General features: G+C 51.9%; 6 protein-coding genes across 6 annotated transcripts; 3 read left to right on the forward strand and 3 right to left on the reverse strand.

Annotated features, from left to right (window-relative positions):
* Window positions 1–449: 449 nt before the first annotated feature.
* Window positions 450–5,295, reverse strand: NCLIV_062270 (putative high mobility group (HMG)box domain-containing protein; the record flags this gene model as incomplete). Its single annotated transcript, XM_003885778.1, has 11 exons — window positions 450–646; window positions 824–937; window positions 1,272–1,316; window positions 1,633–1,744; window positions 2,086–2,124; window positions 2,648–2,729; window positions 3,160–3,224; window positions 3,522–3,569; window positions 4,369–4,437; window positions 4,870–4,978; window positions 5,279–5,295. The coding sequence occupies 11 exons, from the start codon at window positions 5,293–5,295 to the stop codon at window positions 450–452; spliced, it is 897 nt and encodes a 298-aa protein (XP_003885827.1).
* A 2,303-nt stretch (window positions 5,296–7,598) lies between these two features.
* Window positions 7,599–9,369, forward strand: NCLIV_062280 (conserved hypothetical protein; the record flags this gene model as incomplete). Its single annotated transcript, XM_003885779.1, has 4 exons — window positions 7,599–8,052; window positions 8,320–8,429; window positions 8,693–8,897; window positions 9,113–9,369. The coding sequence occupies 4 exons, from the start codon at window positions 7,599–7,601 to the stop codon at window positions 9,367–9,369; spliced, it is 1,026 nt and encodes a 341-aa protein (XP_003885828.1).
* A 1,493-nt stretch (window positions 9,370–10,862) lies between these two features.
* On the reverse strand, window positions 10,863–11,645 carry NCLIV_062290 (conserved hypothetical protein; the record flags this gene model as incomplete). Its single annotated transcript, XM_003885780.1, has 1 exon — window positions 10,863–11,645. One exon carries the CDS (start codon window positions 11,643–11,645, stop codon window positions 10,863–10,865), a length of 783 nt encoding a protein of 260 aa, XP_003885829.1.
* A 2,578-nt stretch (window positions 11,646–14,223) lies between these two features.
* NCLIV_062300 (hypothetical protein) lies at window positions 14,224–15,582 on the forward strand (the record flags this gene model as incomplete). Its single annotated transcript, XM_003885781.1, has 5 exons — window positions 14,224–14,308; window positions 14,517–14,573; window positions 14,696–14,743; window positions 14,930–15,055; window positions 15,563–15,582. 5 exons carry the CDS (start codon window positions 14,224–14,226, stop codon window positions 15,580–15,582), a joined length of 336 nt encoding a protein of 111 aa, XP_003885830.1.
* Window positions 15,583–19,170: 3,588 nt separating this feature from the next.
* Window positions 19,171–21,075, reverse strand: NCLIV_062310 (Function: human SRp75 can complement a splicing-deficient extract, related; the record flags this gene model as incomplete). Its single annotated transcript, XM_003885782.1, has 2 exons — window positions 19,171–20,085; window positions 20,929–21,075. 2 exons carry the CDS (start codon window positions 21,073–21,075, stop codon window positions 19,171–19,173), a joined length of 1,062 nt encoding a protein of 353 aa, XP_003885831.1.
* A 1,961-nt stretch (window positions 21,076–23,036) lies between these two features.
* On the forward strand, window positions 23,037–25,554 carry NCLIV_062320 (conserved hypothetical protein; the record flags this gene model as incomplete). Its single annotated transcript, XM_003885783.1, has 5 exons — window positions 23,037–23,302; window positions 23,667–23,719; window positions 24,474–24,524; window positions 24,978–25,120; window positions 25,489–25,554. 5 exons carry the CDS (start codon window positions 23,037–23,039, stop codon window positions 25,552–25,554), a joined length of 579 nt encoding a protein of 192 aa, XP_003885832.1.
* Between the last annotated feature and the right edge of the window lie 1,745 nt (window positions 25,555–27,299).

Below are 27,299 nucleotides of genomic sequence, written 5' to 3' on the forward strand. Positions count from 1 at the left end.
TCGTGCCTTCGGCATTCTATGCGCTCTCATCCTCGGGATTTCATAAGTCAGTTCGGCGTTTGCAATTGTGCCAACTTAACACTTTCTGTCCTCGCTACAATGAAGGCATACTTGCTCGGGACCCCTCACACAAGTTCACTCGATGCCATTAAGCGACGACATCGATCAACATCTGTCTCTGAGCGCTCCGTCGACACATCAGCTCGATTCTTGCAACAATCCACTTTTCCCATCGCGAATAATGACCTGTAGGCGGACACATGAGCAATCGTAACTACGGTGCTCGTGTACTACACAAGCCGGCACTTTCACCGACAGTCGTTACTTGCTCCCCACGTAGGTGCCTGGCACCATGCCAGAACCCAGAAGGCGCAGGCGTTTTGTGCTGGGCTCTGCTGCTTCTCGAGACTACATTGAGCTAGTGCATTATACTTATTAGTGGAAACGAATTAGCGTGTGCGAGAGAAGAACGAACTGATATCCGCACACTGCAGACCTTTCGAGCCTGATGGTTTCTTCCTGCCCTTCATGGGGAGCACTCTTTTGCGGTTTGTGGGCCTCGTCGATTTCACATTCTCAACGCGATATGCACCGTCATCATTCAAAACGTTTGGTAGACGTCGTTTCTTATTCTCTGTCTGGTGATCTGCAATAACAGGAACGACAGCACACCCTACAACCATTTTAAGTGCTTCCCCATTATCAAGACGATGGAAATGACAGTGTAACGGAAGAACGCCGCCAACGAGAGCACAGCCTCCACCATAAACGTGCATGGGGCTACTCTACTATTTCCAGGCTAGCCATTCACCGTAGCACCTACCGGCAACAGTGTCAGCCGACGTCGAATTGTAAAACGAATCATCAGTACCGCTTGCCAAGTCCATAAGACCGTCGTCATCGCTACTGTCGTCGGTATCCAAAGCATACAGAACCCCTGAGGCGGCACACAGACACACTTCCAATAGGCTCACTGACAGTAGTTTCTTGGTCCGCAGTACTTCTCCAGAGGTAAACTAGCACGCTAGAACATCACTGGCGCTCGGGAAAAGAAATTCGAGCCCCGCCACGCACAGAAGGTCCACTCAATCGGGTCGCCATGTGGGTTGATATGATATCTGAATTTGTCTGTCTCGCCGATAGCAGCGTGGCCGTCGCATCCTTAAACGGAACGGAAGCCAGAAACGAGTCTGTTACTGGCGTTCTAACACGACACTCCAACAAACGCGAGTCGCACCGGCTAACCCGAGACTGACTTTCAGGCCACTCACCCTGCAAAATTGCCAGATCCGCACCGCCTTGACGAATCATTGAGACTGAGACATCAGGGACACACAAGTTAAAAGCAGCAACGCTGAGTCGGCAATATGTCTGCTCGCTCGTTCGTGCGTGGATACTCCGGATTGATTTCAGAAACTCATTTACCAGAGCATCAAAATGAGGAACATACTTCTACCCTCTATCTAGGGCCACAGCAAATGCTTACGCGTGTAGACATAGTGGATCCGTGGAAGGAAAGGATATCTGACGTAATAATCGAAGCCTCTATACTCGATAAACAAAGCAGAATTTCTTTCGACATCTTAAACGTCGCCATCGAAAGCCATTGCTCAGTGCTCCATTTGAACTCACAGACATCCTCCTGCATTAGAGTGCTCCGCCCGCTTCGGCAGGAGTCGGCCAAGACTGCGAAGCGGCGGAGCGCCAGAACCTGACATAACACATTCAGTGAATAAGACAACATCTGCATCCCAAACTGGAGCAACTGAACCACAATAACTTGAAGAGAAGGTCCCTTATAAGGGACTACTGCTGCAGTCTCTCCGGACAGGAACTGAGCATGCGCAGCAGAACGCAAAACACGTTTTGCGCACACACCGCCAGTTTGCATAGTCAACTATGACACCCGTACTCCACTCCTACGCGCGCAGGGGGAAAAAGATAAAGGTCGACTATTTGCAAGTCCTCGACTTCGCTGCTGTACACGGCATTACCAAGAGTACAACACAAAGGGCTGGTGGTGGCTCCTAGCAATTGTATTGAAGCCTCTCAGCGAAGGGGCGGGCCAGTTTCAAGAAAGCTTACCATTGCGAGGTTCATCGTTCGGGCTGCAACAGCTGTAACCTGTTCACGAACCGTCACAATTTTGGTTGCACGCTAGCAACCCGGTTGTTTCCCATTTGCATGACAGAACAGTCACTTGTTTGTTAAACAAGTGGAGTTCAGGCCCAAGGTTCAATTACCCGCACGTTTCACGATACGTACGCCAGTAACCATCTTCCTCTGGCAGCCTTTCAGGCAGAGGCCACACCCTTTCTTGAAAGACAACATTGGTCGCACTGAATACAGCGGCACTGACGACAACAGGTGACGTGTGGGGTCAACTTTGTGTAGTGCGTCAGCGCATGTCTTGCGAAAACCTCACCCCACTGGTGGCCCCAACGGTCTGGCCATACCAGATGCGGCTTGAAACGAACAATGGACGCCGCACATACTACCCTCATGCGCGCAGTTCACCCTTTCGCCGTAGCGTCGATGAAACCGGAAACCGGGGCCCAGTGAAGACTAGCACTAACACGCGCTGAAGTGCAATCAAACAGATACATCTCTAAAAACCTCAAGAGAAGACGAACATCCCTTCTCTCACCCGGGCACGCGATGTGTCGAGCTTGACAATTTTGTTGACTCGGGCCTGTGGGAATAGGTCTGCGGCATCCGGAAGGCTTCGTCTACACGACACATTCAGAAACAGGACAGAAGGTTCCTGGGTGGCCATTTCGCCCCCCCCTTTCGGCTCTTGGTCACCGGGTCAAGGGTTCTACCGCAGCTGCGCCTCGACTGGCTCGAACCCTGTGTAACGTGATAGGTTCAGGGAAATTTAAGAATTTGCCTGTGCTGTTGGATCCAATGCTACTGAGCATGAAAAGCGGAAAGACATCCCTGCGGGCTCACCATATTTTCATGTGAACTTCGGGAGTTAAGAGGACTGTCCGTGGAGTTGTACAGAAAAAGCAGTTCCACTACGCAGTCGCCACGGAGTGGCAATATCAGCCTTATTTCCTCCTCCGCCGAACCACTGCTTGACAATCATTCCAGTTTGGTGTCAGAGTCAGAAAAAGCCAGCAAGGCAACGACTTGGGGAGCTGACGAAGGCCTTACTTGTAACTGGGATTTTTCTGATCCCCCGTCGCTCTCTCTCGTATCTCCTTGTCGCGCCGTAAAACCTGGACGCCATCCACAATTGCCGCCGGGGTGCCTTTCAAGGACAAGCGTTACAGAGACTACCTCACACCAAACGCAGAGCTGCTGGTACAAAACTGCTTCTGCGACATTGTCTAGACAACAAGTACGACAGAGAGAAAGCTACGAAAGCAACAACCCGGCGAGGCGTTGGCTGATAAACGGCAGGAAAGGTCTCCACGTGGGGGGACGTGACGACAATATTACGCTCTTCTTTGCAAAGGTAGCAGAGTAAACGTCGCAAACAAAAAACGCTCTGGCTAGGTTACTAGTAACTCTACCTGCTGTTGGTGCTCCTGCTTCCTCAGTCGCGCCTCTTCATTGTAGGCCTACAGCGAGGGTTCAGAATGTGGACACAATCTAACTACGCAAATTGCAACATCCGAAGTAACCGCCGCCGTCTTCTCTCAAACCAATTGCCTCCAACCCGCACGAAGGGGAGGCTGCCGCTCGCGGCGAAGACGCAAACACATATTGCATTTACGGTAATCCAGATATGTACTCGTACGCGTACGCCCACATTGGAAAATCCTGGGATGTAGAGCCGCTGGCAGGACCCTCACCAACCTCAGGCAGAGACTGATACCCGAATCGGCCCCCAGGCGGAAGTCTCGCTTTTTGTTCAGCGAAGGAGAATCATATCTCACTGCAACAGGCGGCATTCGTGTTTTGTTACCTTTCCTACACACCGCAGACTGTTCCCATGTCTCACAGTACATATTCTCATGGCGCTGCATTTCGTCAGATCGGCGTTACCACGTATTAGCCCTACGTGAGGGTTGTGCAGCTATCGTTCCAGTTCAAGCCAGACGCACGCGGCCCGCGAGCCTTACACTTCAGGTGCACATCTTGTGTGTTGTATCGTGGTGAGAGTCTCCCGGGAACCACAAGGCAGCATAACTACGGGCGGAAACCTGTTTGTGGCCGAGAATGCGTCACCACTCTGACGAAACAAAAAAAACGCCGGACGGCCGACGCTACGCATCTGACACATAGCTTTCATTGCGGCGCGTTACCGTGGTCCTGCTAGGAGCCTCTAGAGGTTCAAGGAATCACCATCCACTGGCAGTTTGTGTGTGTTTCGTTCGCCAGACTCCGCAACTCTTTCTTGCAGATCACCTTTCTCACCTCTCGCTCGGCTGAAGATAGGCTTTTCCACCTCTCGCTAACAGCTTTTTGTACCTCTGCGAGGGGAATCTGGACAACCGGAAACATCAGGAGAGCTACGGCTGAAACAAGTTGAAGAAGGAAGTGCTACTAGGTGGCTCCCTGATTCTGACATCTGCGTCGACCTCCCATCTCGACAACTCATCCCGCTCCCTTTTCAGCACTAGACAGTCTTTGTTCTGAACAACCATGGAAAAGACTGCAGAGCCCATCCCTTAGCGCATCCCGTTTCGAACTCAGTCACTCCAGTCACAGCGCGATTGCCGATTGGAAAGTACTGACACAGTTGCAGAAACGCTCGTAAGTCACTGTGTATTGGTCAACATACGGACGAGTAAGCGGGCACAGCCCCTTCCTTGATCCGTGCGCGAACGCTGTTCCGAGGGCGCCCGACGGCGTTTCGCTAGTTTGTTTTACCGGTTAGCGGTCCACTTTTTATCGTCTCGACGATTCACTTCTTACCCGGTCCCTGCCGCTCTCCTGGGCAAGCTGCTGGCGGATGGAGGCGTGCTCTTTTTGTAAGAAAAGAAAGTAGGCCGATGGTGGAGCGCGCGGCTTTTCGGCAGATATCCTGAGAGACACCACAAAGACACAGCTAAAAGGTGAGGAGAGATGTAAGTAAAAAAATTTCACCTGAAACCAATAGGCGCACGCGCTCCTCTGCAGCCAGATAAGAATGCCGACAGCATCAATTTGAATGCACGCCTGACAGCAGACACGCCTCGCTGAGTCTGAGCAATACTGGGCTATGCGCAGGAAGCCCTCGTTCATCTGAGATACTCTGTATTTTAAGCTACTATGGAAAATGGAGAATGAAAGATAGCATGTTGGGTGAGTGATGAGCATCGCTCCCCGCCAGACAAAGACTGACTTTTCCTCAGCAGCCATTTTGATTTTGTCGGTTCAGGCTGCACATGCGCTCCCGTGTTATTCTTGGCACTCCCAAAGAAATGGACGAGGCTGCTACATGGGCCGGACACTTCCCGGTCATGCTTGGACTGCGGGATCGAGAGTGACTGTAGATACTCCCGGGGTCAATTGATTGACAATGAGCATCGGAAACAACGGCGACTGAGCGACAATTGATTCGGCCGCCTCTGATTGTGCCGACCTTCAAGGACCAGGGGGTCTTAAAAAACTGGGTGCCGCAGCAAACTAGGGAGATATGGCAGAAATGACCATACTGAATGAAAACTGCTGATACGTTTGGTGTTCAGTGGGAAAGTAGAATGGCACAGTCTTGGCACCTCTACGTAGCCTCGGTTTGATTCAGGCGTGTGGCAGCCTTGTACCCGGACGAAACAGGAGAGCCCCCCTCTTACAAACGCCAGCGGAGTGTAAGACAGCAGTTAAGTCCCGACAACAAATTGACTCCAACCTCTGTTAAATGCGTTCACAGGAACCGCTGCGCCGTAATTTCGCACAGGCACACACATGGATTACGGACAAACCAGTACCCTCCAGCGACCGCGGTACGCGCTTGCGCCCGGGGAGACACGCTTTCGAGGATTTTAGAGGCTATTTGCTGTCCAGAAATAACGGACACGAGAGGCATGGAATGGCATTTTTCGTCCACGCAGAAGACAGACACACATAAAGGAGGAGAACCCAGTGCAGTGTTCACGTTTTGACCAAGCTGTAGGGTAACCGTTCCAGAAACAGCGCGAGGAACTTTCGCAAAGCCGCAACAACCCCCGTCCGGTCTTCCATGCTGTGGTGTTTGATTGCCTAACTGCTACACGTGCGTAGATGCTCATTAGAATGCCCCTAAAAACTGCTATCGGTAAGTTAGTGCCTTTTGAGGAGATACGGTGGTAGAACCTCTCGAGAGGAGGTTCTCTTAGTCCTCCAAATGTACAGTCAGGAGCCGTCTCGTGAGGACGTCTGTTGTGTTGGAGTAGCTAGTCAAGGAGCTTCCCTGGTGTGCCCCAGTCTCGTGATTCGCCGCAATGCAACAGCTGCATCGCTTCAGCGACACACGCACGTCACCATACGGTGCGGTTTACTGCGGATAAAATTCTTTGCGTCACAACACAACCCTTGCGTACCCTTGCGTTTTGATCCATGGCGTGTCGCCAGTTGGCTTTTCTTTCGGGTCACATGCGACAGCTGTAACGGTGGGGTGGCAAGCAACTCGTTGCGCATGGGCAAGAAGGGTCATACGCCGCGTGCTGGGATTGCCCGGCCCGCCCTGCGCTTCTGCGACGCTCCCGGGTTAAGCACGGTTCTGGCTCCTGGGAGTGGGCACTCGATGGTAGAGGCAGACCGCCGGGTCTTGTTAATCATACCTTTCCCCCCCTTTGAGCCTCTTTTTTCCAAGCCGAGTGATTTCCCGTTGAAAAAATTGGTCACGCAATTGGCGTGCGATTCAGGCAAGCGGCAGGGTAAAGTCTGCTTCCGCCTCAGGCATGCCCGTACGCCGGACCGCGTGTTCATCTGGTACCGCGTGCAACGGAGTGCAATTGCTGTAGGATTAACAACCTCCAGGTGAGAGACGCAACGCAAAGAAGATCCTACACGTGCTGCAGATGGCACAGATATTTCATGAACTTCTCGTCTCGTGCTTGGTGAACAGCGCCGAACTGGCGGTGGGTAGGGTTCTTTCGCCGACTTGACTACGCGAGATCCGACCTTTGAGAGGGAAAGGCGGCGGGCGCGCGTAAACCGCCCGTACAACGACAGTCGTCCAGCCATACGCTTTTGAGGCCGGCTTCTAAAACGGAGCCAAAGTTTTTTGTCCTGGTGCTAATTGAGGCAGTACAGCAGGTTTCCAGGTCATGTAATGTGTGGGTTGCGTTTCTTTGGCCGCCACGTGCACCGGCTGAGGTGTGCAGCTGACCGAAGGACGTTACCGCGCCGACGACGATTGTCATGATAGCTGGGATCATTGCTCCAGGAAAAAACGAGCCCTCGCAGGCCACTCACAAAAACAGGATGTGCAGTCAAGCCTGTCGTCCAGTTTACGTGGTCTCAAAAGTGAAAAAGGACTCATGGAGCGAACTGGCGATGCTGTTTGCAGCTGTGCTTCAAGAACCGTGTAGTTCATTTTTGCTTTTAACCGCCCAGATGCGGTCAGTCTACTCGGTATTACCTATATAAATAGTTTACTGGGAAGTGAGTGGCCCGGTTTTGCGGAGTTGCCATGATGCTCGTTTTGTGCTTTTCGCCTTGGTCTGCTTCCAGGCCTCAAAATGTCTGCCCCAGGCACCAATACGCCTTCCCCAACCGTGCAGCCCACGGGCCACGGCGTAGGATCATCGCCGCAGGGAGGCGTCCCTGCCGTTGCTGCCCGACATTACGTGGATTCACCTGTGTCGTCCAACAACGGCCCTCAAACCGCGCCACCCTCGACGTTCTTACTTCCTCCCCAGCACACCGCGATGTCCAGTCCAGCTTCTCCTCGAAAGCCCGATCCGGAGATTATCGCTGTCCAATCGGCCCTGACTACGACCCCACCCCATAGTTTTGCAGCGTCTGTGATTGACAGTTCGCCGTGCTCGCCCAGGTCGTTTCGTTGGTACGCAGGACGTACTTTGGATGCGCCGACTTCGGGGTCGGCTTCATTCGAAGTGGCTCAACGCAGCAACGTTTATTCATATGCGCCGATTTCCGACAGGGCACGCTACCATGTACCGTGGCAGTCAGGTGAGTCCACGAGCTGGAAACATCACAGAGACGAAGCTGCCACAGAAGCGACTGTCGATGTTTACATCAGGTGGAGTAGTTGAAATGCGACTCGGGGTCGTGTGTAACTGCTGCTTGGAGGCAGGTTATCCCAGGGGCTGATTCGTAGCCTCTGCTGGCGGCTGCGGCGCTTCCAAAGCATCAAGGAGGGCCATTAGTGTGTAGTGAACTCCACCTGATAAGTAACTGTTTCTAGTGTAACTTCTTATGTGCGCGGTCTATTTGTAGGGTTGCCGACGCTTGACGAGGAGTTTCGGACGGTGTTCAGATACGAAGACCTGTCCAACAAGGAAAGAAGAGATTTTCTTAGTCTGTCGGGAGTGGCCTATCCTGAGCAGGTACAGCCGATTTTTCTTAAGAGTCTTGATCCGAATATATATGCAATACTGCTGAAAAGAACCTTGACTTGATCAGCAAATTTCACAGAAGAGACCGAGTCAGTTTACGACACGAGGCATGCTTTTGGGTAACGCGCTCACGGACAATATTGCGTACTCTTATTTATCTCACACCGACCTAATGTCGACTGTCCACGGCAGCTCCTTCTGCAACAATGCATGAATGCCCGTGTTGTCTATCGTTGCCTCTCCTATGTGAGCAGCATACGCAACGAACACAAGCACAGGGTTCGTATTTGGAGCACTACCCGGTTCCGCCGCCACTTGACGGACACCACTTCGGTGGAGACCCTCTTCTAAGGAGTAGATTGGCCCCAACCGATGCACGGTCTTACATGAGGGAGCAGGGCCACCCGGGTCATCCACAAAAGTTCTATCACAATGACCTCATGCTGGACAACATTATGTGTAGGTCCTACATACTCAGCATCGGTACATCCTATGAAAAACGCGGCATCTGTAAACGGCGGGCTTTCCAACGCTCAAAAGAAATTAGTGCCGTCAAACCCACCTGAAGAGTGGCACACGCTTCAGCTAACCACAGTAGCGGTGATCTTAGGAAGGAAATGTAAGACGAACCCCGCTCTATGCGTGTCAATTGCTTGTGTGGCCGGTGTATGCAGCACCAGGAAAGATTGGAGAAATCTGCGCAGGCACAGTTCCAACGTATGTGGACGTTCCGAATTTCGGACGCATGCAAGGCCTATTCGCAAAGCAAGCAGATGGCACAGTGTACCCGTTGATCACGTTACCAAAAATGACACCACATGATATTTTCAAGACGATTGACAAGATGCAGGCCCAGAAAAGAAAGTCGCGTCGCCAGCATCCCTTCTGGACTTTCGTCTGCTGCCAGCGCGTGGAGGCCGAAGAAGATTAGTACCTGGCGTAAAAAGCGTTAATCCAGCTTCTGCGTAGGAACCCAGACAGCACGATTCCGATCCGTCTGCTCCGTACATTCTAACATCCGGAAGGAGACTTCCGAAATTATTGTCACGTTATTTGTACAGCTTGTATGCGAATGGCGGGAAAACCGTGAGCGAATGGCCAGCAGCAACGCAGCCAAGATTATGAAGCCTGCTGATGCAGCCCGTTTATACTTGATCATCCCCTCGAAGTTGGTGGTGCGTGGTTTCATAAAGAAGTGGACACAGCGCCCCGTCTTTACGTAGAGGTAGCATCCGATGGCAAGTATTGACAAGAGTTCAGATGGAGCGGCCTGAAATTAGTGTAGGCCGGAGGTGGGGGGTTGATCCGCTGTCGTATTTGGTGATGTGGGTTAAAAAACGACTGTAGTCGGTATTCTTACATAATATTGATAGCTGGGACAGGAACTGTCGAGGTAGTGATATTTGTGTCTTGTGTCTAACAAGTTAGCAACCACAAACCCTTCATGAGAATCTATACATGTATTGAGTTTGTACTTTTCGGGCGCATCTAACGGCCCCGGCATTCAGGCCAAAACAGGCCCGCGGCCCTTAGAGCAGTTACCTGTGGCAGGACTAATTAGTGACACTAGCTGATTGCGCAGAACTCGATCACTCCGGATGCGTGAGGGTTGCGTTCGTTGGCAGATCATGATGCGCGGTGCACTGGAAGGACAGCGACGATAGGTAAATCTACACTAGGTATCGAACGCGTGTGATGGAGATACGCACTAGATTTTGGCCCAGCCAAGTTCGGTTCAATGCAGCCAAGGCAGTGTGCTCAAAAAAGAGCCCAGTCGGTTTCTCCGCGATGAATGAAAACTAGAAAGTGGAACTTGTCGGAGCTCACCCTGCGGGTGGTGAAGCCATCGCTGCCTGAAGATGCGACTTCCAGACATACCCAGTTCCGTGTGTGAGACGTGAGTTGCCCCCGCCGTATTCTGGCTTTTTACATCATCTGCCGTCGAGACAAGTGTTCTGCACAATCTGGAGCATCATCGGTATTCAAACATAGTTGAAATGAGGCACAATCGCTGGAGCAGTGGTCTGGGGCCTTGGGCTACATGGCACTCAAGACCGCATGCTCACAAAATAAAACACGGTGACCGTGCTCTTCTTGGCAGTCGCGGGGTCGATGCAAGAACAGCCACTGTAAATTACTTTGTGTGAGCATGGCTCGGTCAAGAGTGTTCCCTTCAGAGTACTGTCCGCAGCATTGAAAACGTCACTCAGATGTTACCGTCGTCACAGAATTGAGTACTGCACATAAAGAAGAATATAATGCGTCATTCTGTCTGCAAAAGTCCACCACGTTATGCTTTCTTCCCTTAGGACAACGTAAAACGGCGCTCTAAAACCTTTTACACATTGGCAACCGCTGTCCAGTGAACAGCACTCGAGAGCAAGCCGCTGCCCCCGCACGTCCAGACAAGACCCCTGGAAACCATCACTGTTCGGGCGTAAGCTTTAGAATATGTGGTTTGAAGTTGGTTAAGATCGTGTACCATTTCTGCCCCGTGCTGGTTTCGTTGCTCTTTGCCAGCAAACGCAACAACCTCGGCGGAAAGTTTGTTCTTACGCTATACCATTGCACGTGTTTGCCGTCAGAGCTTCCGGCGATATTGCCATGGTGCTCTGTAGACAATACGTGCTTTCGTGACGTCCCTCCAGATCGGTTAAATGATTTATTTTCGTCACCATCGTTCTTCGCATCTGAGCTATTGTTGCGCCCTCCAACGAGGTCCTGTCCTTCGCCAGCGTCACTTTCATCTCCATTGTGGCTCCTCTCGTCTCCAGTGCTTTTGGAAGAGCCACTTTCAGACGAAACAGCAAGTTGAGTAAATGCCCTTTCACCCATGTCAGTGCTGTCAACGGAAGCGGTGCTCTTGTGCCCACCCGCATGTTGCGCTGTCAGGTCGCCGTAAGCGGCGCCCCAGGGGCCAGCACCGGGGTCCTGAAGCACCTCTTTCGCACTCCGGTCTCCCAACTCTAAAAAACTTATCACCGGCATGCCGGGACTTCGAATCCTTCCATCGTCTTGCATTTCCCGAGAAAAGCCGAAAATTTGAGGAGACATGCTCGACCTAGTTACACCGGGCTGACCTGCAAGGCTTCGTGGAGAGACACATGTAACGATGAGGATGGGGCTCACAAAAAGGTATCCCTCCAGGGTTTGGCTTACCATGCAACCCAGTAGAACGGTCACTAAAAGTGATCGTACCTTCATCATGCAGATGAGAGAGCACTTAGATCTGAAAGTTAGTCTCCGTTGGACAGCAAAGCCTGCACGAGACTGCGACCAGGGAGAGATGTCTTCACCTTATACACTTCTTTTTCTTCGTACAAGTAAGGAAAACAAAGTACGGTTTCGTGAGATTGTTCTCCCTGGTGATGCACGCGCCCTAGATTCGCCACACAGCAGGCGCCATAGTTTTAAACGACTGGCATAGGCGCTTGATCAGCCACCGAGAATCCGTCGCGGCCCCCTAGCAAGACATGGTATACCAGAGGCAGCGAAATCATCAGCGGTCTCTCTCGGGGGAAAACCGCTAAAAACCACAATCAAAATTGGGACTGACTCAAGAAAACTATTGATTACGGTCGATATACGAAGACATGGGTGCGCGTGACCCCCTCTGTTGGCCACTGTGCTGGCGCGTGGAAAAGACATCACACTGGCATGTGGCATCCTCGGCCCAGAACGGCTGCCTACCTAGGAAGCCTATCGCTGCCGCGTGCCGTGGAATTTTTAAGCTTTCGGCTGTGGCTTGTTCGTTAGGCGTCAGTGTCCACCAGCCTTTAAAGTTGAGCTCGCTAGCACGGTTCAAAACCCCACGTTGTTCACTTAGGACGTTCTGTTTAGAGAGGGAATAAGCAAATGGCTGTTAAGGCACAAGCCATCTGTCGTCAGTGTCAATTCGGGCCCAAAACCAGGAGAGCAGTTTTGCACTGAAAAGCTCGGTAAAAAGTCAAATGGGTGAACGACCCGTGAGCGCAAGGCTTTTTGCAGCAACTGGCTTTTGTACACGATTTACAGCCGCTGCCCGATCAGATATTCGCGGAAGTCCTTCCTTTTCCTGTTGTCGTGCCGTCGCTTTTCCTACCTCTAGCTTGGTCCACTGGGTGTGTGTTCTAGAGGCGGACGTAGCTCGAAAGTTCTCTTTTCTCACCGTGTCCCGTCTGCATCCAGGTACAAGAGCTCCCATGCTTTCGGGTCTTCACGCGTGAGCTCTCCATATGAGGTTATTACAACTGTCCGCTACAAACTACATTGGTTCTAACTGTAATATAATTGTGCGGGAACTATTGCTGTAGCATGTGTCTGTTGTACCTCCTGTGCGAACCCGTCCCCATTCCTTTGAAGCGTTTGGGTAGCCACCTTTTGGTATTGGAGCACCCAGCAGTTCTTCTTCACGCGTGGGAGTTCTTTTTGAGCTCGCTCACGTGTTGCTAACAGTGAATGATTCGGACTCGTAAATATTTCCAGCAGGCGAGCAACTTTCGGACCACGCTTCTACCAACCCACTGTTCAGCGAAGATGTCCAGCTAGCCAAAATTCGGATAAATAGTCGCCACGCAACAGCTGGTAATCGATCAATCGTAGAGTCTACCCTGATGTGCCGTCGATGCACACGACATGGTGTCTCCCAGCATGAAAGCAGAATTTTTGTTGATAATCAAACTTGACGACCTTACTTGTAGCGCCACGGCGCTTTCACAGAGGTAAGTAACTCCGCTGGCACGGTTTCAGTATATTTCCGGTAATTAAATCATGCACAAGTGAGCGCACGGCATGGGATCCCAGTCCTCTTGGCAATCGCTTGATGAGATGCGGGATAACCCACAATGCTGCATACACACACGAACAGATGAATTCAGGTGCCATGTGCGATAGAACAGAGAGCATTAGTAGTGCTGCTGCCTCTTCCATCCACCTACTTCGCGTCGAAACGGATCGAAATCTCCAGTCCGGTCAATCGGAAGGTTAGACAGGTGCCTCATTGATGGAAGCCTGGATTTAATTGAAAGCCCTTCCGGGATAATGGCTGGCTCTTCGGTGCGCTCTTATGCAGCTGCGTGTGACTCTTTCGAGTATACCGCTTAGTGTGGTGTGGCATTACTGAGCACATGCTCCCATGATCGTTTATCTTCAGCCATTACCGTAGGGAACAAGCGTTTCCAAGGCTGTAAATGAAGATCCCCACACAGCGCAGGACACGGAACAACGACAGAGTACCGATTTCTTCAGGAGGGTGACAAGATACTACCGTGGGACGGCGTGGCCAAATTGCCACCACCGACAATCATGCATTCTTCGCTCTTAGAACTTTTTATGGTGGGGAGTTGTGACTCGATTACTCCACTGGCTGTCTGCACCATTTCGTCGCTAAACAGAACCCGCACCTCTCTCTCCAAACGGGCCTGTCCAGTTGCTGGGCTCGAGGCATGTCTTTGAACGCGAACATCTTATCGAGGTTTTAGAAACTGTTTTCAGTGCTGCGTCTTCATAATTTTGTCAACAGCCCCCGAGATACGCGCTGTTTCTTGACAGGCGGCCCATGCATCAACACAACATAGTCGGCCATAATCACTAGAGCAGAGCCAGGCATCTCCCAGCATAAAGCGACGCGGCTGATGATGCCTGTGCCCTAATGAGGCCGCCCCCTGAGAAAACTGATATCCCCTTGTTTGGATTACCGCTTTTTCAGTGTGTGCGGACAGTCGTATGCCACTCCCCTTTTAGCATCAGTGTGTTCTCCTGTTTCTGTGTCTTTGGACTTTTTAAGCCGTTAATTAGCGGGAACCAAATGGCACATGTGTGTGGGGTGCTTCCCATATTTTACGTACCCCTGCTTCTCCTTTTGGAGATCCGTGGAAATTTGGACTACGTAAGTTCGCACGCAGTCCTCTCGGAAATAAGGGAAATGACTAGTGCATCAGCCCATAAATGCGTTGACCCGGCTCACGACTCGCTGACACCGAGAGTTTAGGCCTTTCCAATAGAATATCAAGGACGCCATAACTAGTCAAGGTCCACATTTTACAACAGCTCTGAAGACAAACGGTTGATTTATGTTTTTGATTCGTGGCGTGTGCCCAGGCCGCGTGTTGGGGGCCCTAGCTTCTGAGGGAGATTTCCATGCACCCTCTCCTAAAAGTAAGGCTTTTCAAATCGACGCGCGAAACTACTGCTAGTAAACATCTCAACCAGTTGATCTAAGGGAGCTGCGCTTTCAATCTATGGGCTGTGCGATGTGGTTTCTCTGTTTCGGCCAGCAGTTGACCGCATTGTTAACCAAATGGAAACATATATTCGGGAGAATCCAGGTAAGCAGTACCTTAGAGATGCGTTCCACGCTCTCTTTTTTTTGGAGTGCTTCAACGCCAACTTGGCAGTATTTCTATGCCGGAAAGCCAATACATATTTGGCATTGTTTGTGTGATTCATGTTGCTTTCCTGCAGGCAGTGAGCTTATGTCATTCATTGGTGAAAAAGCTGAGACCACAAATAAGAAATATCTGATGTATGGCGTCATATATTACGGGGGAAAAATGGCATCCCAGAGGTAATTCCCGGTGTGAAGCACACGGTGACATCTTTCTACCGAAGCGCCGCGACTAAGCTCAACATATCGAACAGTAAGGCACAGCATACAGTCCGCTGGAGTCAGTTGGCAGCCCGGTGCCGCTCTGATACTAAAAGTACAGCAGTGAATGCAGTACAGTAGGCATGTTGTTTTTTAAAAACTTTGCTTTGGACGCGCATTAGACAAACTCCGGTGTGCCGAATGGAACTCGTCCGAGGTAGCAGGGGGGTTCTTTTTGGAATAACCGCGAGAAGAAACGCAGCACATCAAGGTGGTTGTGAGATGTGTTGCCTTTTCGCTCTCTCTTGGGACTCGATCTTGGAGTATTTCGTTTTTATTTCGGCACAATCGCGACGGCGGAAGGGACTGTGAAAGCCGGATGGAATGTTTGAACTGGCAGTCGTCTTTCGTCGGTCGATATCATCTTTGGCAGTTAGTGGGCGTGTACACCGTCTACAGGGAAACATCAGAATTACAGTGATTTGCATAGCATCGTTGTGACCTCGGCTTACAGTCCACGTCCAGTCGTTCTTACCTTGCCTTTGGTGTTGCAGGTGAGCTAGCGAGAATGAAGGATGATGTAGCCGGGAAGCTCGCCGGCGCAGCCTCAGAAAGAGCCCGCGAGCTGGAGAGGAAGAGGGCACACGTTAAGGGGGAGCGGAGGCCGACGGAAACAATCGACAAATACCGTACGTTCGCCTTGTCACTCTTCACCCGTTTCTCCTCCGTTTTCCCATTCCGACGCTGTTGAGCTATCCCGCGCGCCTTCCCCATCCACCGCAACAAGCACGGTATTCGACAAGGCTGAAGAAGACGGTCTACCGCAGTGTGGTGTGCCTGACACCCTGAAGAAGCAGCCCCTTCTTGGTTGTGATACTAGTGATGGCGGCGAAGCCGGTGCGCGAACCGTCATTTGTAAAGGTCAGACAGATGAACGTCCTCTCCTAGTATCTGATTTGCCGGCTGAGGGCGGGGTTCCCTTTATTGTTTTTTATTATTTGGTGAAGATGTGGGAAGACGCCCGTCGTTATGGGAGAGGAACGTAGTTTGCCGTCATTGCTGCCGCTGTGGCTGCGGGTGTTTATGTGGCACGCAAGAGGATGAAGTCACGGAAAGGAATAGAAGGGTCAGGAGCATTCTCATGGAACGTATCCACATGCAGACTTGCGTTGAAGTTCGACGTGGCGCGTTGCTTGAAAGCAATGGGAGCAGTGGCAGAAGTGGTCCGCGTTCAAGCAAACAACAGTGAACGGACGCTTGAGATAACGTATAGAGAGAAGCCAGCCTTTAGCAACTCAAGAGGAACGAATGTGACGTTCAAATATTACCTCTCCCTAGGTTATGCTATGACGATTAGAAAGGAAAGATTCGCGGTTCCGTTCAAATGTGTAGCTTCCCGGTCCTCGACATTTTCAGTTAGTAGGAATGGGGAAGATATCCAAGCAGTCATCGTAGATTTGGATTATCGCTCCGCACCGTTTTCAGTTCCTCGGGAGGTTGTTAACAAAGCTGAGGTTGAGCAAATTATACGAACAATGAGTAAATCTGACGACAAGTGGACCCTGTATCCCAATTGCACCCTCCACCTGACTATCCCCTGTGATAGCCTGAAAGGACCACCTGTTGTTCTAGTCGATCCTGCAAATCGAATGGTGAAGCTTGGCAATAATGCCTTGCAGGACAAAGGGTTCAACATCCCCTCTGAGTGTCTAGCGCGGAGCCCAAAGGAGGTTAAATATATGTTACTGGAAAGGGGGGCCGATGATGCCACCGTGACTGAGCTTCTTCTGATTATGGAAGAAGCGGGTGATACCGAGAGTAAGACATGGACAGAAATCCGCAAGATATCCGACGTGCAAGGTGAAATCGATGTCTCTTTCCTTTTAGATGCAGACAAAGACGATGAAGATGGCGATGCCCTTCTTCAGATCAACAAATGAAATACAGGCTGTACATGCATGCAAGTGAAACGTAGATGGCTTCTGTCGTTTGCTGATGGGAATTTCTTGAAACGCTCGGAAGCCAGGTTACTAGGCTAGATCAATGTGAAGCGTGGCCAGTGTGTGCGGTTGGTGGTCAGATTGTGGTGTTTCCTGATCGACAACTGAGTAGCTGAAGCCGTTGGAGCCCAAGTCGATGTACGTGTAGGTGACTGGGCAGTCTTTCCTGTTAAACATCTTGTTTTGATGTAGTTGGCCATCTTGGTTGTATGTATTACAGTTTTCGCTAGTATGGCTCTCCCACCGTCCAGTTCCCGGCGCATTAATTTGGGAAAGTATTAGCTTTTTTCTTCTTGTATACCGGGCAAAGTGAATTCAGCTGGCAAGGGTATCAACATGGGTCGAACCGTGCATTCACGAGTCTGTGACTCGCGCAATGAGGCGACGAGAGACTGCTGACGATGCAAATATTCTTGGGAAACAGAATGGGAGAATGGTTTTTTTTCGAAACTCCTGATGAACATAACGTGGATGGTGTGACCGATGTTTCCACGTCTTCGAGCATATATAAACATGTTTGTAACATCAGCGCCATTTCACTTGCTACTGACTCTACGAGCGTTTCTACAGATGCCGAGACACACTTCCCGGCTGAGGAAGTTTTAGTAGACCATAACCAAATCCATTATCGTTAATATAGAGACCTATGTATTCCGTACAGCCGAACCTCAGGAAGGAGACTCCACAAGTTAGGTGCCCTTTTAAATATGCCAGAGACGGAAACGCTCCGGATGCTGTCAACAAAGTAGTCTGCAGGGACGCATGCCGCCTTGCCTGTGCTGGCCTAGCCGTGAATCTACGACCCGCAGTTTATCAAGAAATGGGAAGCCGGCTCTTTTTCCTGGCGGCATCTACTCAGGCTGAACGGGCAAACGCCGGCAAGTCGTGCAACTACTTTGGTAACTCCAACCGAGACGACGTCGGAACCTATGCCACCAAAGTTTGTCCTGCTTGAAGAGTACCGTCGTTTTGCCTAGCAACAGGGCCTGTTGCGCCTGACCTCAACCAGATATAAATTCCGAAGACTGGCTTTCAGTTGGGCTCATATTCAATCGCACTGATCAGTCACAACTGAAACAGCACCGCACCGGATAAATTCTTTTCCACATAGCAAGCTGGAAATTCGCTACCAACTGTAGAAGACCGACACGATAGCCCTGACACGACTTGCACGCAACGGGCTTCGTCCACACCCTCTATAGAAGGCGCAATCCTCCTCGTAGTAGTGATATCCGAGGTTCCTCATGGAGCCGCAGTCGACCATGGACGTCACTGACTAGTGTCTGCGTCACTTCCAGGGAGGCGAATACAGCACCATCCAGATCGAGAGGTGCTCCCGCTAGTACACGAGAATCAGCACTGGTTGGCCTTATTGGGGGGACTATCTCGCCTGCGGAGACAAGCACTGAACGCGACGACTTCGTATGGTCCCGCGCAACGCACGCATAGTATCAAACGCTGCAACATCTCCAGCTTTGGGATTCCGAAAGTGTATCCACTTTCACATGCGCAAGTGCAAATGAGTTGGTACACTCTCCACATCGAAGAGCTACGGACGTCTTTGATACCTCGTCCCCCCGGGAGGCAAGGAGCTGTTACGCACGGAAGTCAGTCGTACAAGAGTGGTCTACGTGTCACTACAAGCTGACTTCTCGCGTGCTGTTCACCACACTGCATGACTCAGCCTTTTGGGCCGCAGTGGAATACGGCAAGAAACTGTCGTCACGAATCCCGTGATACAACAAAACGCTTTCGGCATGAATTTGTAAAGGGACGACCACGAGAACACCACGAATACAGGGGAACCCGCGCGCAGCCTCTAGAATGTCCTTCACTGACCCAACGCTGTTTGAGTGCTGGAAGTAGAGCGGCTCGGTGATTCCTCCCAGCACGACCGTAGCCAACATCATCCACTGTTGGGCCACGGAACGAAAGAGACACCCCACTGTATGCACGTGGTCAGTTTCCTCAGCCGTCAGCCTACACCGTCGCGAACGGCGAAACCCGTAACAGAGGCGGAATTCGTGGCCTTCGCGTGATGCCCTGTTCAGCTGCTCCGACAAAACGCACGACCCCCTCGCTGGTACATCTCCGTAAGCTCTGACGCTACGGCGCTTAAGACCCCAGCGCAGCTGGACCGGTCCTTGCCGGTTCGCTGCTCTCACCTTCATCGTCTTCTGTCTGCCCAGTCGTCGTAGCGCCTGCTGCCACGCTCCAGACTGAGCCTTGGACAGCGCGGACTGGTACCGACCCCATCGTAGTAGCCACTTGGCGGGCCGTCTGCTCCGTATCCTCCACCTCGGGCTGGCGGGACGCGATCCCTGCTTCTGCTCCGTCCTCTTCTGTGTTCAGTGTACGCGGGGTGTGCACCGCGGCACGGCGACGGGCTACCAGCTGGGTGGTATCCGTAGTAGCCTCCGGTGCCTGGGCCGCCGGCACGACCTCGGCCCGCAGACTCGTGCACCACGTCCACGCTAGCGCGGTACGCGTCTGTTCCTCCGCTTGAATATCCGCCATTGCTGGATTCATAGAGACTACCGTACTTAGCACCACGGCCCCCGACTCGAGGATCCGCGTCATAAGCTGCTGCGTCGTACGCGTCATCTGATCGTCCTCCGCGTCCCCCCACCGTCCGCTTCTCCCGTACGGTGATTCTTGATTTCTCCCCCTCGTGTGACCTGAAAGTGCTGCCATCTAGTGCTTCTATTGCCTCCATCATGTCACGTTTCGAAAAGAAACTAACCTTCCCCATGACGGAATCAGGTGCATCCGGATCCTTCCTCACCTCTGCGAAGCCGACGTCGCCAATGCCCCGGAAATGGTCCTTCAGATCCTGCCAACTTCCGGACGGCGGGAGGCCCCGAACTTCCAGAACAAAACGACCCCGTCGGCCCGCCAATCCTCTTGGCATTGCGTCGTCGCTGAAGCCATCGGTACGGCCTGAACGCGCTAACGGAATCTCGACGCGCAGGGGAGCTGCGTCGCGAAAGCCTGGGGGCGGGCGCCCGTGCAGCTGAGCAATCGCGTCCCTGGCATCCCGCGGATCAGCGTATTCTAGAAAACAGTACCCGGCACCTGACACCTGAAAAGAACATAAAAAGTATATGCGGAGTGCGACACACGGGGCTTGACGGGAGTCTCCGGTTTCGTAACTGGGCTTCCAAAGACACACGCACCCTTCGCCTAATTTTCTTGCGGCCCGCTCTGCCATAGGATGAACTCCTTGGACTCCATGGATGCTGCAGCTCTCTTTGATGGGCGAATCCGACTAAACACCGTTATTTATGTGTACTGAACCCTCGACGCAGTGAAGCGGATCCAACAGTGTCCAGTCCTCCAGCGACAAGAGGTTGGCTTTTCGTCCAGATACCCGGATGTGAAACATACGTGCCTGCTGAGCCACGATTATTGGTCCTGCAACATCCCATACGTGGGCCGGGAAGAGTATTCACTTCCATCGTCGCCAACGGCGCGGGAACGAATCTCGACTTCCTCGCGCAAAGATATACCGGTCTCAGACCTGCCGTCCGGGCACAAACGCATCCGTTTTCGTTGAAACCCGACATACGCGCCACTCCGAAGTCGCCCCACGATCCTCCGCTGACTGCTGTAGTGTAGAGTAAATGCCCCGTGGGGGACCGCGTCAACACTCCAACCGAACAGCAGAGCTTTCGCCCTCATCATGGGTTCGCTCACGGTACGCTTCGACCTTTCTCAACTGGTAGGGGCACGCAGGGGGGAAAAACACGGGAGTACCCAAAGACACACACTGCAGACAAATGTCTGCCCCAGACACAAAAGAGATCCTGTTCTCTGTTCGATTCCGGCGAGGCCCGAAGCATGCGCTGCCGGGTACGCTTTGGAGTCGTCAGGGTTGGACGCTCCTACATGTGGACGCTTTTGCGGTATTTGACATGCAGCGTACCGTTCGTTTGAACTCGAGCTTGACGATCTTCCCGAACTTTTCGAACTCGCGCTCCACATCTTTCTCCGTATACTCTCCGGGTAAGCTGCCGATGTATATTCGTCCGCCACCACCGCCTCCCGGGCCGCCTTTGTCTCCTCCAAACATCTTCTCACGTCTCCTGGGTCGTGATGGAGGTGATGGATACAATTAACAAGCTCTCTTGAGCCTTCAATCGCAATAAAACGTTGAGTTCGCCGACAAAAGGCCTTCCATAACAAGCCGCGAACCAACTGACTCGCCGGAGATGCTTTTCATCGAACACCCCAAGGACGATTAATCCGGATGGCAGCTACGTCCTTCATGTGTTCAATGAGCCGTACGGCTGCACGCGTTTCAAAAAGAACGCTGAAAAAAAAGGTGCGCGTGACGATGCTCGCGAAACCAGTAATGCCACTGCCGCCCTAGCAAGGCCTTAACAAGCGTTATCTCGTGCCGCTCTACCCAGCCGCTGTTACATGAAATACACGCGCCGGTTACCATGAACCCTGTATAACTGCCGCCGACGCTCCTCTCGTGTCTTTTGAACTTATCAGGAAACCGAACAATACCACCACGCACGGCCCGGACTCGCAACGGATTCAGGGGACGTGAGTACGGTGGACGGAGAAGTCGGCCACAAGTCTCTCACAGCTCACGTCTTGGACGCGCTTGTCTGTGCAACGGAGCTACCACCTGAGTAATGGAAAGCAAGACTGGCGCCGAAAACGCACCAGAGGCTGTGAAATAGCAAAGAAGTCACACACGGCTCTCTGGAGCAAAAAAGCCGTAAACGCGCGATTGGGGGGAAGGAGAGTGTGTGTGTCAAGAGGTCGGAGACGCGCGACACGACGATGAGCCGAAGATTGCACTGATTGGGCCGTCCGCGTCGCCAACACGACCAAACATACACTGTAGAATCGTGGGATAACCTCTGCGTTTACACTGTTTGGTAGATAGCACGAGAGATAGGAAAGCACCTCTTGGCCGGTTGGACGGAAACCACTTCCGCGCCAGCATTTCGAATATACACCGCCACCGGTCTATCTCTCACCAGGATCCAGCTAAAGCTTGCTGCTCAGTGGCGCTGAGGGAAGGTCAGGCGGGTGCGCCTTCTGGATTGCGCTGTGAGCGCCGCTTGCTCCAGCCGACTTTTGTCTTCCTGCAAGAGCCTGGCAATTTAGGCTCAGGCGAGCGAGATGTGGCTTCTCGACTCATATCCTCGTCACGGTCCACACCGATTAACTGCTCGATACAGCCCCGTCTTGTTGCGAGCGAGAGACCGTCCTGCGCCGTCGTCCCTGTGAAGAAGAGTCACATCAACTAGGACTGAATTTGTGTTCCTAAGAGTTTTTTGCGTTTCAGAAATCAAGAGCGTTTTGGAGAGTTTGGAACCTATTTAAAGTATATCGTATGCTGGTCTTGTAGTCGTTGAACTCGTTGGGGGTTCGTGGTGACAGCGACGTCTGTCCGCGCGGTTTTACGTGGACTAACCGGACGTCAACGTGCAACATCACATGCGCTGCTTTACTGATTTTCTATCACCTTGGACTTGCTGCTCTTTCGACAAGCTGGAATTCAAAAATACTACGTCCGGATATCTTTGCTCTAGTACGTGTGCAGAAAATAAGGCGAACGGCAGAAGCAGCTTGCACGGTTACAACGGTGCTTGTGTTCCTGGCGGGTTTGCCTGGCTGAGGTGTGAGAGACGATTCAAAGAACGAGGGAAACAGCCTGCTGTCACTCCCTGCTTTCTTCCTCTGAGAGGGAACTGCTTGCGGTATGCACAAATGGGTTGATGGAGCAGTGGCTGATGGGCCTTCAGATTTTACTCCACGTGTTTGCGTCCCCAAAGCTCGTTAGGAGCGACTAACGGAACTACCTTCCCAGACGTAGCATTTCTCCGTGTGGAATCAAATAGTGGCTGTGTGTGTGTAGCATGATGTACCGGTGTGGAACTCCACTCCTCCGCATTTGCTGACCAAACTAGGGTGTTTCGTAGCAGTAGGCGCTCTGCTGCGAGGTGGCTACGCGCAAGGAGGTGGAACTGATGTCGTGTGTTGGGCTTCCAATCCAGCTGATGTAGAAAGATGACCGCCGCCAGTCAAACAGGTGCCGTTTCGACCGTCAAGCAACATGAAGAGGGTGGCCAGGCCACCGGGGCAGAATCTGCCAGTGGCCAGACGAATAGAACCGCGCAAGGACCTCGAGTTCACCCCCGGGCTGTCATAAGAGGCAACGTGGAACTAAGCGACGGTTGCTGCATTGGAGCAGCGACTGTTATCGATGGAGGAGAAAGCGGCATTTTTTTCGGAAAGAACACCGTTGTCGAGGATCGAGTGAAAATCACAAACAGGTGAAGAAACACATTTCCGTTTCTGCTAACAAATACGGAATGGTCGTGTTTACACTTCTGCACATCGTTTTCGAGGCCCGGTGCTTCAGTAAAAATACCGCAGCGCCACGTGGCAACGATTCTACAGGTGTCGAAAGCAACGTTTCTGTAGCCAGGTTTCCCCTGCCAAGGGACGTCGACGTGCATTGTCAGTTGGGAGCTTTTCAGAAGTGAGCGCGGTGGTTTCAGCTACGAGTTACTTGCATATTGGGGCCCACTGGTCTCAAGCTGAGATGGGAACAGACTTTAGTTTAAAGCGGGACCAAGCACACGTAGCTTCATTGAAACCGCGTGGTAGCGTTTGTGTGTTCCTTTGCATGTGCAGAAATTCGGTGCGTATGACCATCGGGAGTTACACTTGGATTGAGGACCAAGCTGGTGAGCGAGGACACCAGGCAGTGACGATAACCCAGCAAAGGCTGACAGATCGCGCCTGTCGTGCAGAGGACTGCTGGTGCACGGTGCATCGTAGCCACAAACTGAGCTTGGTTTCAACGCCAGGGTACATTACTGAACCAGACTTCGGTGTGGAACGGGCGAGCATGAAGTCACTTCGGTGTAACTCGAGTGCGTGCACGTGCGTGGTAGCCACTGTAAATATCTGTGGTGCGAACCGTTTTAGAAATTTATTCTGGCATCGAATCTCAGTTTTCATTCGTTGATCCACGGTCAATTCCATCATTCGTCTTCCGCTCATGGCTTCGGTTCTGGAGTGCTATACAATGAATAGAAAGGCGACAAGGAAACATCATAGAGCTTCTCAGCAGCATACCCGATCGGGTGTAGGACGGTTAGGGCTGACAAGAATTGTGCGTTCACGCAAGAGGCAGTGTTATGTACTCTATTATGTTGGTGTTAGGTTGCCATAGTACCTGCTACCACAGATAGTAAATCTATTTTCGTGTCTGTCGGTGCGGTCATTGTGTGCATTTTAGCTGCGGGTGGTACCATATGACTGATGGCCACCGCATATCGCGAGTGTCTATTAAACAGAAGAGGACCAATATGCAATAGTAGGCTTAGTGCATCGTCGACACGACGCCGTTGCGTTGCAGTTCTTACGGTGTCTGCATCTCGCTTGCTCCACATGTGTGTTTCTAGGGGGTCCTCTGTTTGCCATGGTGTGATTCAGTCCTTGAAAACGTTGAGAAAGTGGGAGACCATGTTCGCGTTGAAGCAGGAGGTACGGAGAACAGCACGTATGAAAAGGCGAAACAAGTTCGTGACGGCCGTTTAGGGGTTTTGTGGGCGACTCTTGTCAGCAAGCAGCGAAACCATTCCTTTACGCCGATCCACTGAAACCACGCAGCCACAAGTTGGGCGTTGCCAGACCTATGATGCTGGGCCACAATCACTGTTATTGAAACGATGGTTTTGACACGGTTCATGTGCGGGTGGATCATCTTTTCGATTTTTTACCTTGGTCGAGTGGGTGTACCTGCTATAGAGGAAGCGTGATCTCGTGCTCTGGCCGAATCAGCAAGAGTGCAAAGGAAGTGACAGCGTAGAGCAGTTGCGACGTGTTTCTCTTCAGTCTCGTTTCTCTTCCCATGCGTAGCGTAGCGAATGACCCTGTTGCATTAGCGTGCGAGCGTATTATGTTTCCATTTCTTGTGTACTTGAATGCTCCACGCAGCCCAAGTCGTTGACTGTAAAGAGCTCGGAAACGGCTGTAATGTGGCGCAAGGAGTGAAAGTGAAGTCCAGAGGAGTGATACCATCCCAGATCGTTTTTTACGGTGAGGCGGGACGCATGGCCCACGACCCCTCCGCTATGATGGTAAGCTATACTGGAATATACCCGCTAAGTGTTTCATTCACCATTAAAAGTTGTTTGGATTCCGTTTAGCTTGTACCGTCTAACCACCTAGCATGTGAGTTCACACTTACGAATGAACTCTTAATCGGGAGATCCCTCCGTTGCACGTGGCATCGTCGATATACCGATCAACACAACACTAAACGGAGTTTATTTCTCGGAGCATCGGACTTTTCTGAGTGGTGACCTGTGCTAGCAGCCGAGGAATGATTAGCGGGAAGGCAGTGTATGGCCATTGGCGGAGAGCAGTTCCAGTTGTCAAGGTATAATGCGTGCACGATGCTGAAATAGTTCGGTGGTACTCGACTATACGGGTGCGCTGTTTACAGAGGCAAGCGGCAGCTGCAGCGGCACATCATCCGACCCACCAGCGATTGCTGGAGAATCATGTTTGAATCAAAGATTATAACGAGTAATTGTTTTCAAAAACCTGTTGGGCGAGGTTCTGCGGCAGAGTCTGCTGGCAAAATTGCTGCATGAGGAACAAATATTTAACCGGGCGCCAGTTGGTGTGTGGTGTCAATTTGCTTTGTCTCATGAAGGGGCATATCCCTCTTGCTAGAGCGATAAAGAAATGCCTGCAGGACGAGGCAGAGGATCCTTCGATATTTCTCATACTGTGGAAAACTCCACGACTGTATTTCTGCCTGTCGTAGTGGAATAGGTAATTTTTTCGGACTTGTTTGAAACGTCAGTTCCGACCCCACTTGTAGGCCTGACCGCGCGCATGAAAATTTCGGGCCTATACGGTGTGCACAAAGAGTCGTTGCAGCTGGGATGAGGGCGTGCGAGGAACGGAAGGAACTTGCACGTTCCTGCCAGGTGTTCGCTGCGTTGCTTTCCAATGAGCAGCTATGGTCGCCAGCTGAACAAGCCTCTCAGATCCTTTATGGAACACAGTGCGCGGACAGACTCGTGCTGTGGAGAACCGCGGTTGAAGAATCGTTTTTGACAGGAGATGTCGCTGCTTAGTACACGCGCTAGGCCAGATGCGCGGAGTGCAATTTCGTTTACTGGGAATCAGTTTTCAGCAGTTGTCGGTCATGACACTCACGAAGGCGTCTTCTCATGAAGGCACACATGCAAACTACACTTGTAGGTTTGGCACGTCAGCGGGGTGAAGGCTACTGTCGTAGCTCGGACACCCCTCCCCCATACAACACTTCCATCTTCCCGCAGTATCTTACGCACGGGTGTAGGCAGGCCTTCTCGCTGCCCCCTCCCTGTGGAGACAACGACACGCGCATCCCGGGGAAGATGCTACCAACATTAGGTGCTCTTCATCATGCTAAATGCGAAGAGAAGCGGCACTCTGTTCACTAACAGGCCATACGCAGACCCTTTGTCGACCGTTTTGCCGCTTCGATGAATGTCACGGTTACACCAGAAGCGCGAAAGTAACCATCATATAGCCAGTCGAAAGGATTCCGACAAGGCACAAAGTGAGAATTAGTTTGTTGAAAAATCCCATTTTGGCAACAGTACACGCGTTTCAGGAAGGTCATACAAGGCCCTCTGGCTTGGAATGGCCGGAAACTCGGCTTGCAAGATTGGGAGCTACGCTGGGAGGCACTTTTTGGACGCAGCACGGTAGAACGTGGAGTTCGATGAGTTGTTGTTTAATGCTGAAAAGAAGTCAAAGAAACGACTGCGCTCACAAAAAGCCTGCGTCTCTCTGTCCCGCGCCGAGAGACGGACAACTACTGTGTGTGCTAAAGGCAGTGATACCGCCAGTCGCCGTGTAACAAGGTCAACCTATTACTCTTTAGTGCAGACGACAAGGCCCATGATCATCACGTAACAGGCCATGCTAACCGCTCCACTCAGGAAAAACATTTCCGCAATGCCCGGCATTTTGGCACCAGCTGGCGATGGGGTCAGTGGCATGCAACTTGGGCAGCACGGAGTAGAATTGCACGGGGCACGTTTGACTGGGATATGTCGAAGCCTTGCCTGCCGCGTTTGTCGGTTGAGCGCACACGGGTACAGAGACGAAACGTCTTGGCTTCGGCACCCGAAGAATATATTGTGGAGAGGAATGAGCCTTACTGTTCGAAAAGTAGTCCTGATGCTCCGTTGGATTTATTGGCCCCGCAGCCGGCAGCGCTAGGCGGCACGCAACTCGCAATTGTCGGCCGCT

The sequence above is a fragment of the Neospora caninum genome, chromosome XII (assembly GCF_000208865.1).
Source record: "Neospora caninum Liverpool complete genome, chromosome XII".
NCBI classification, from domain to species: domain Eukaryota; phylum Apicomplexa; class Conoidasida; order Eucoccidiorida; family Sarcocystidae; genus Neospora; species Neospora caninum.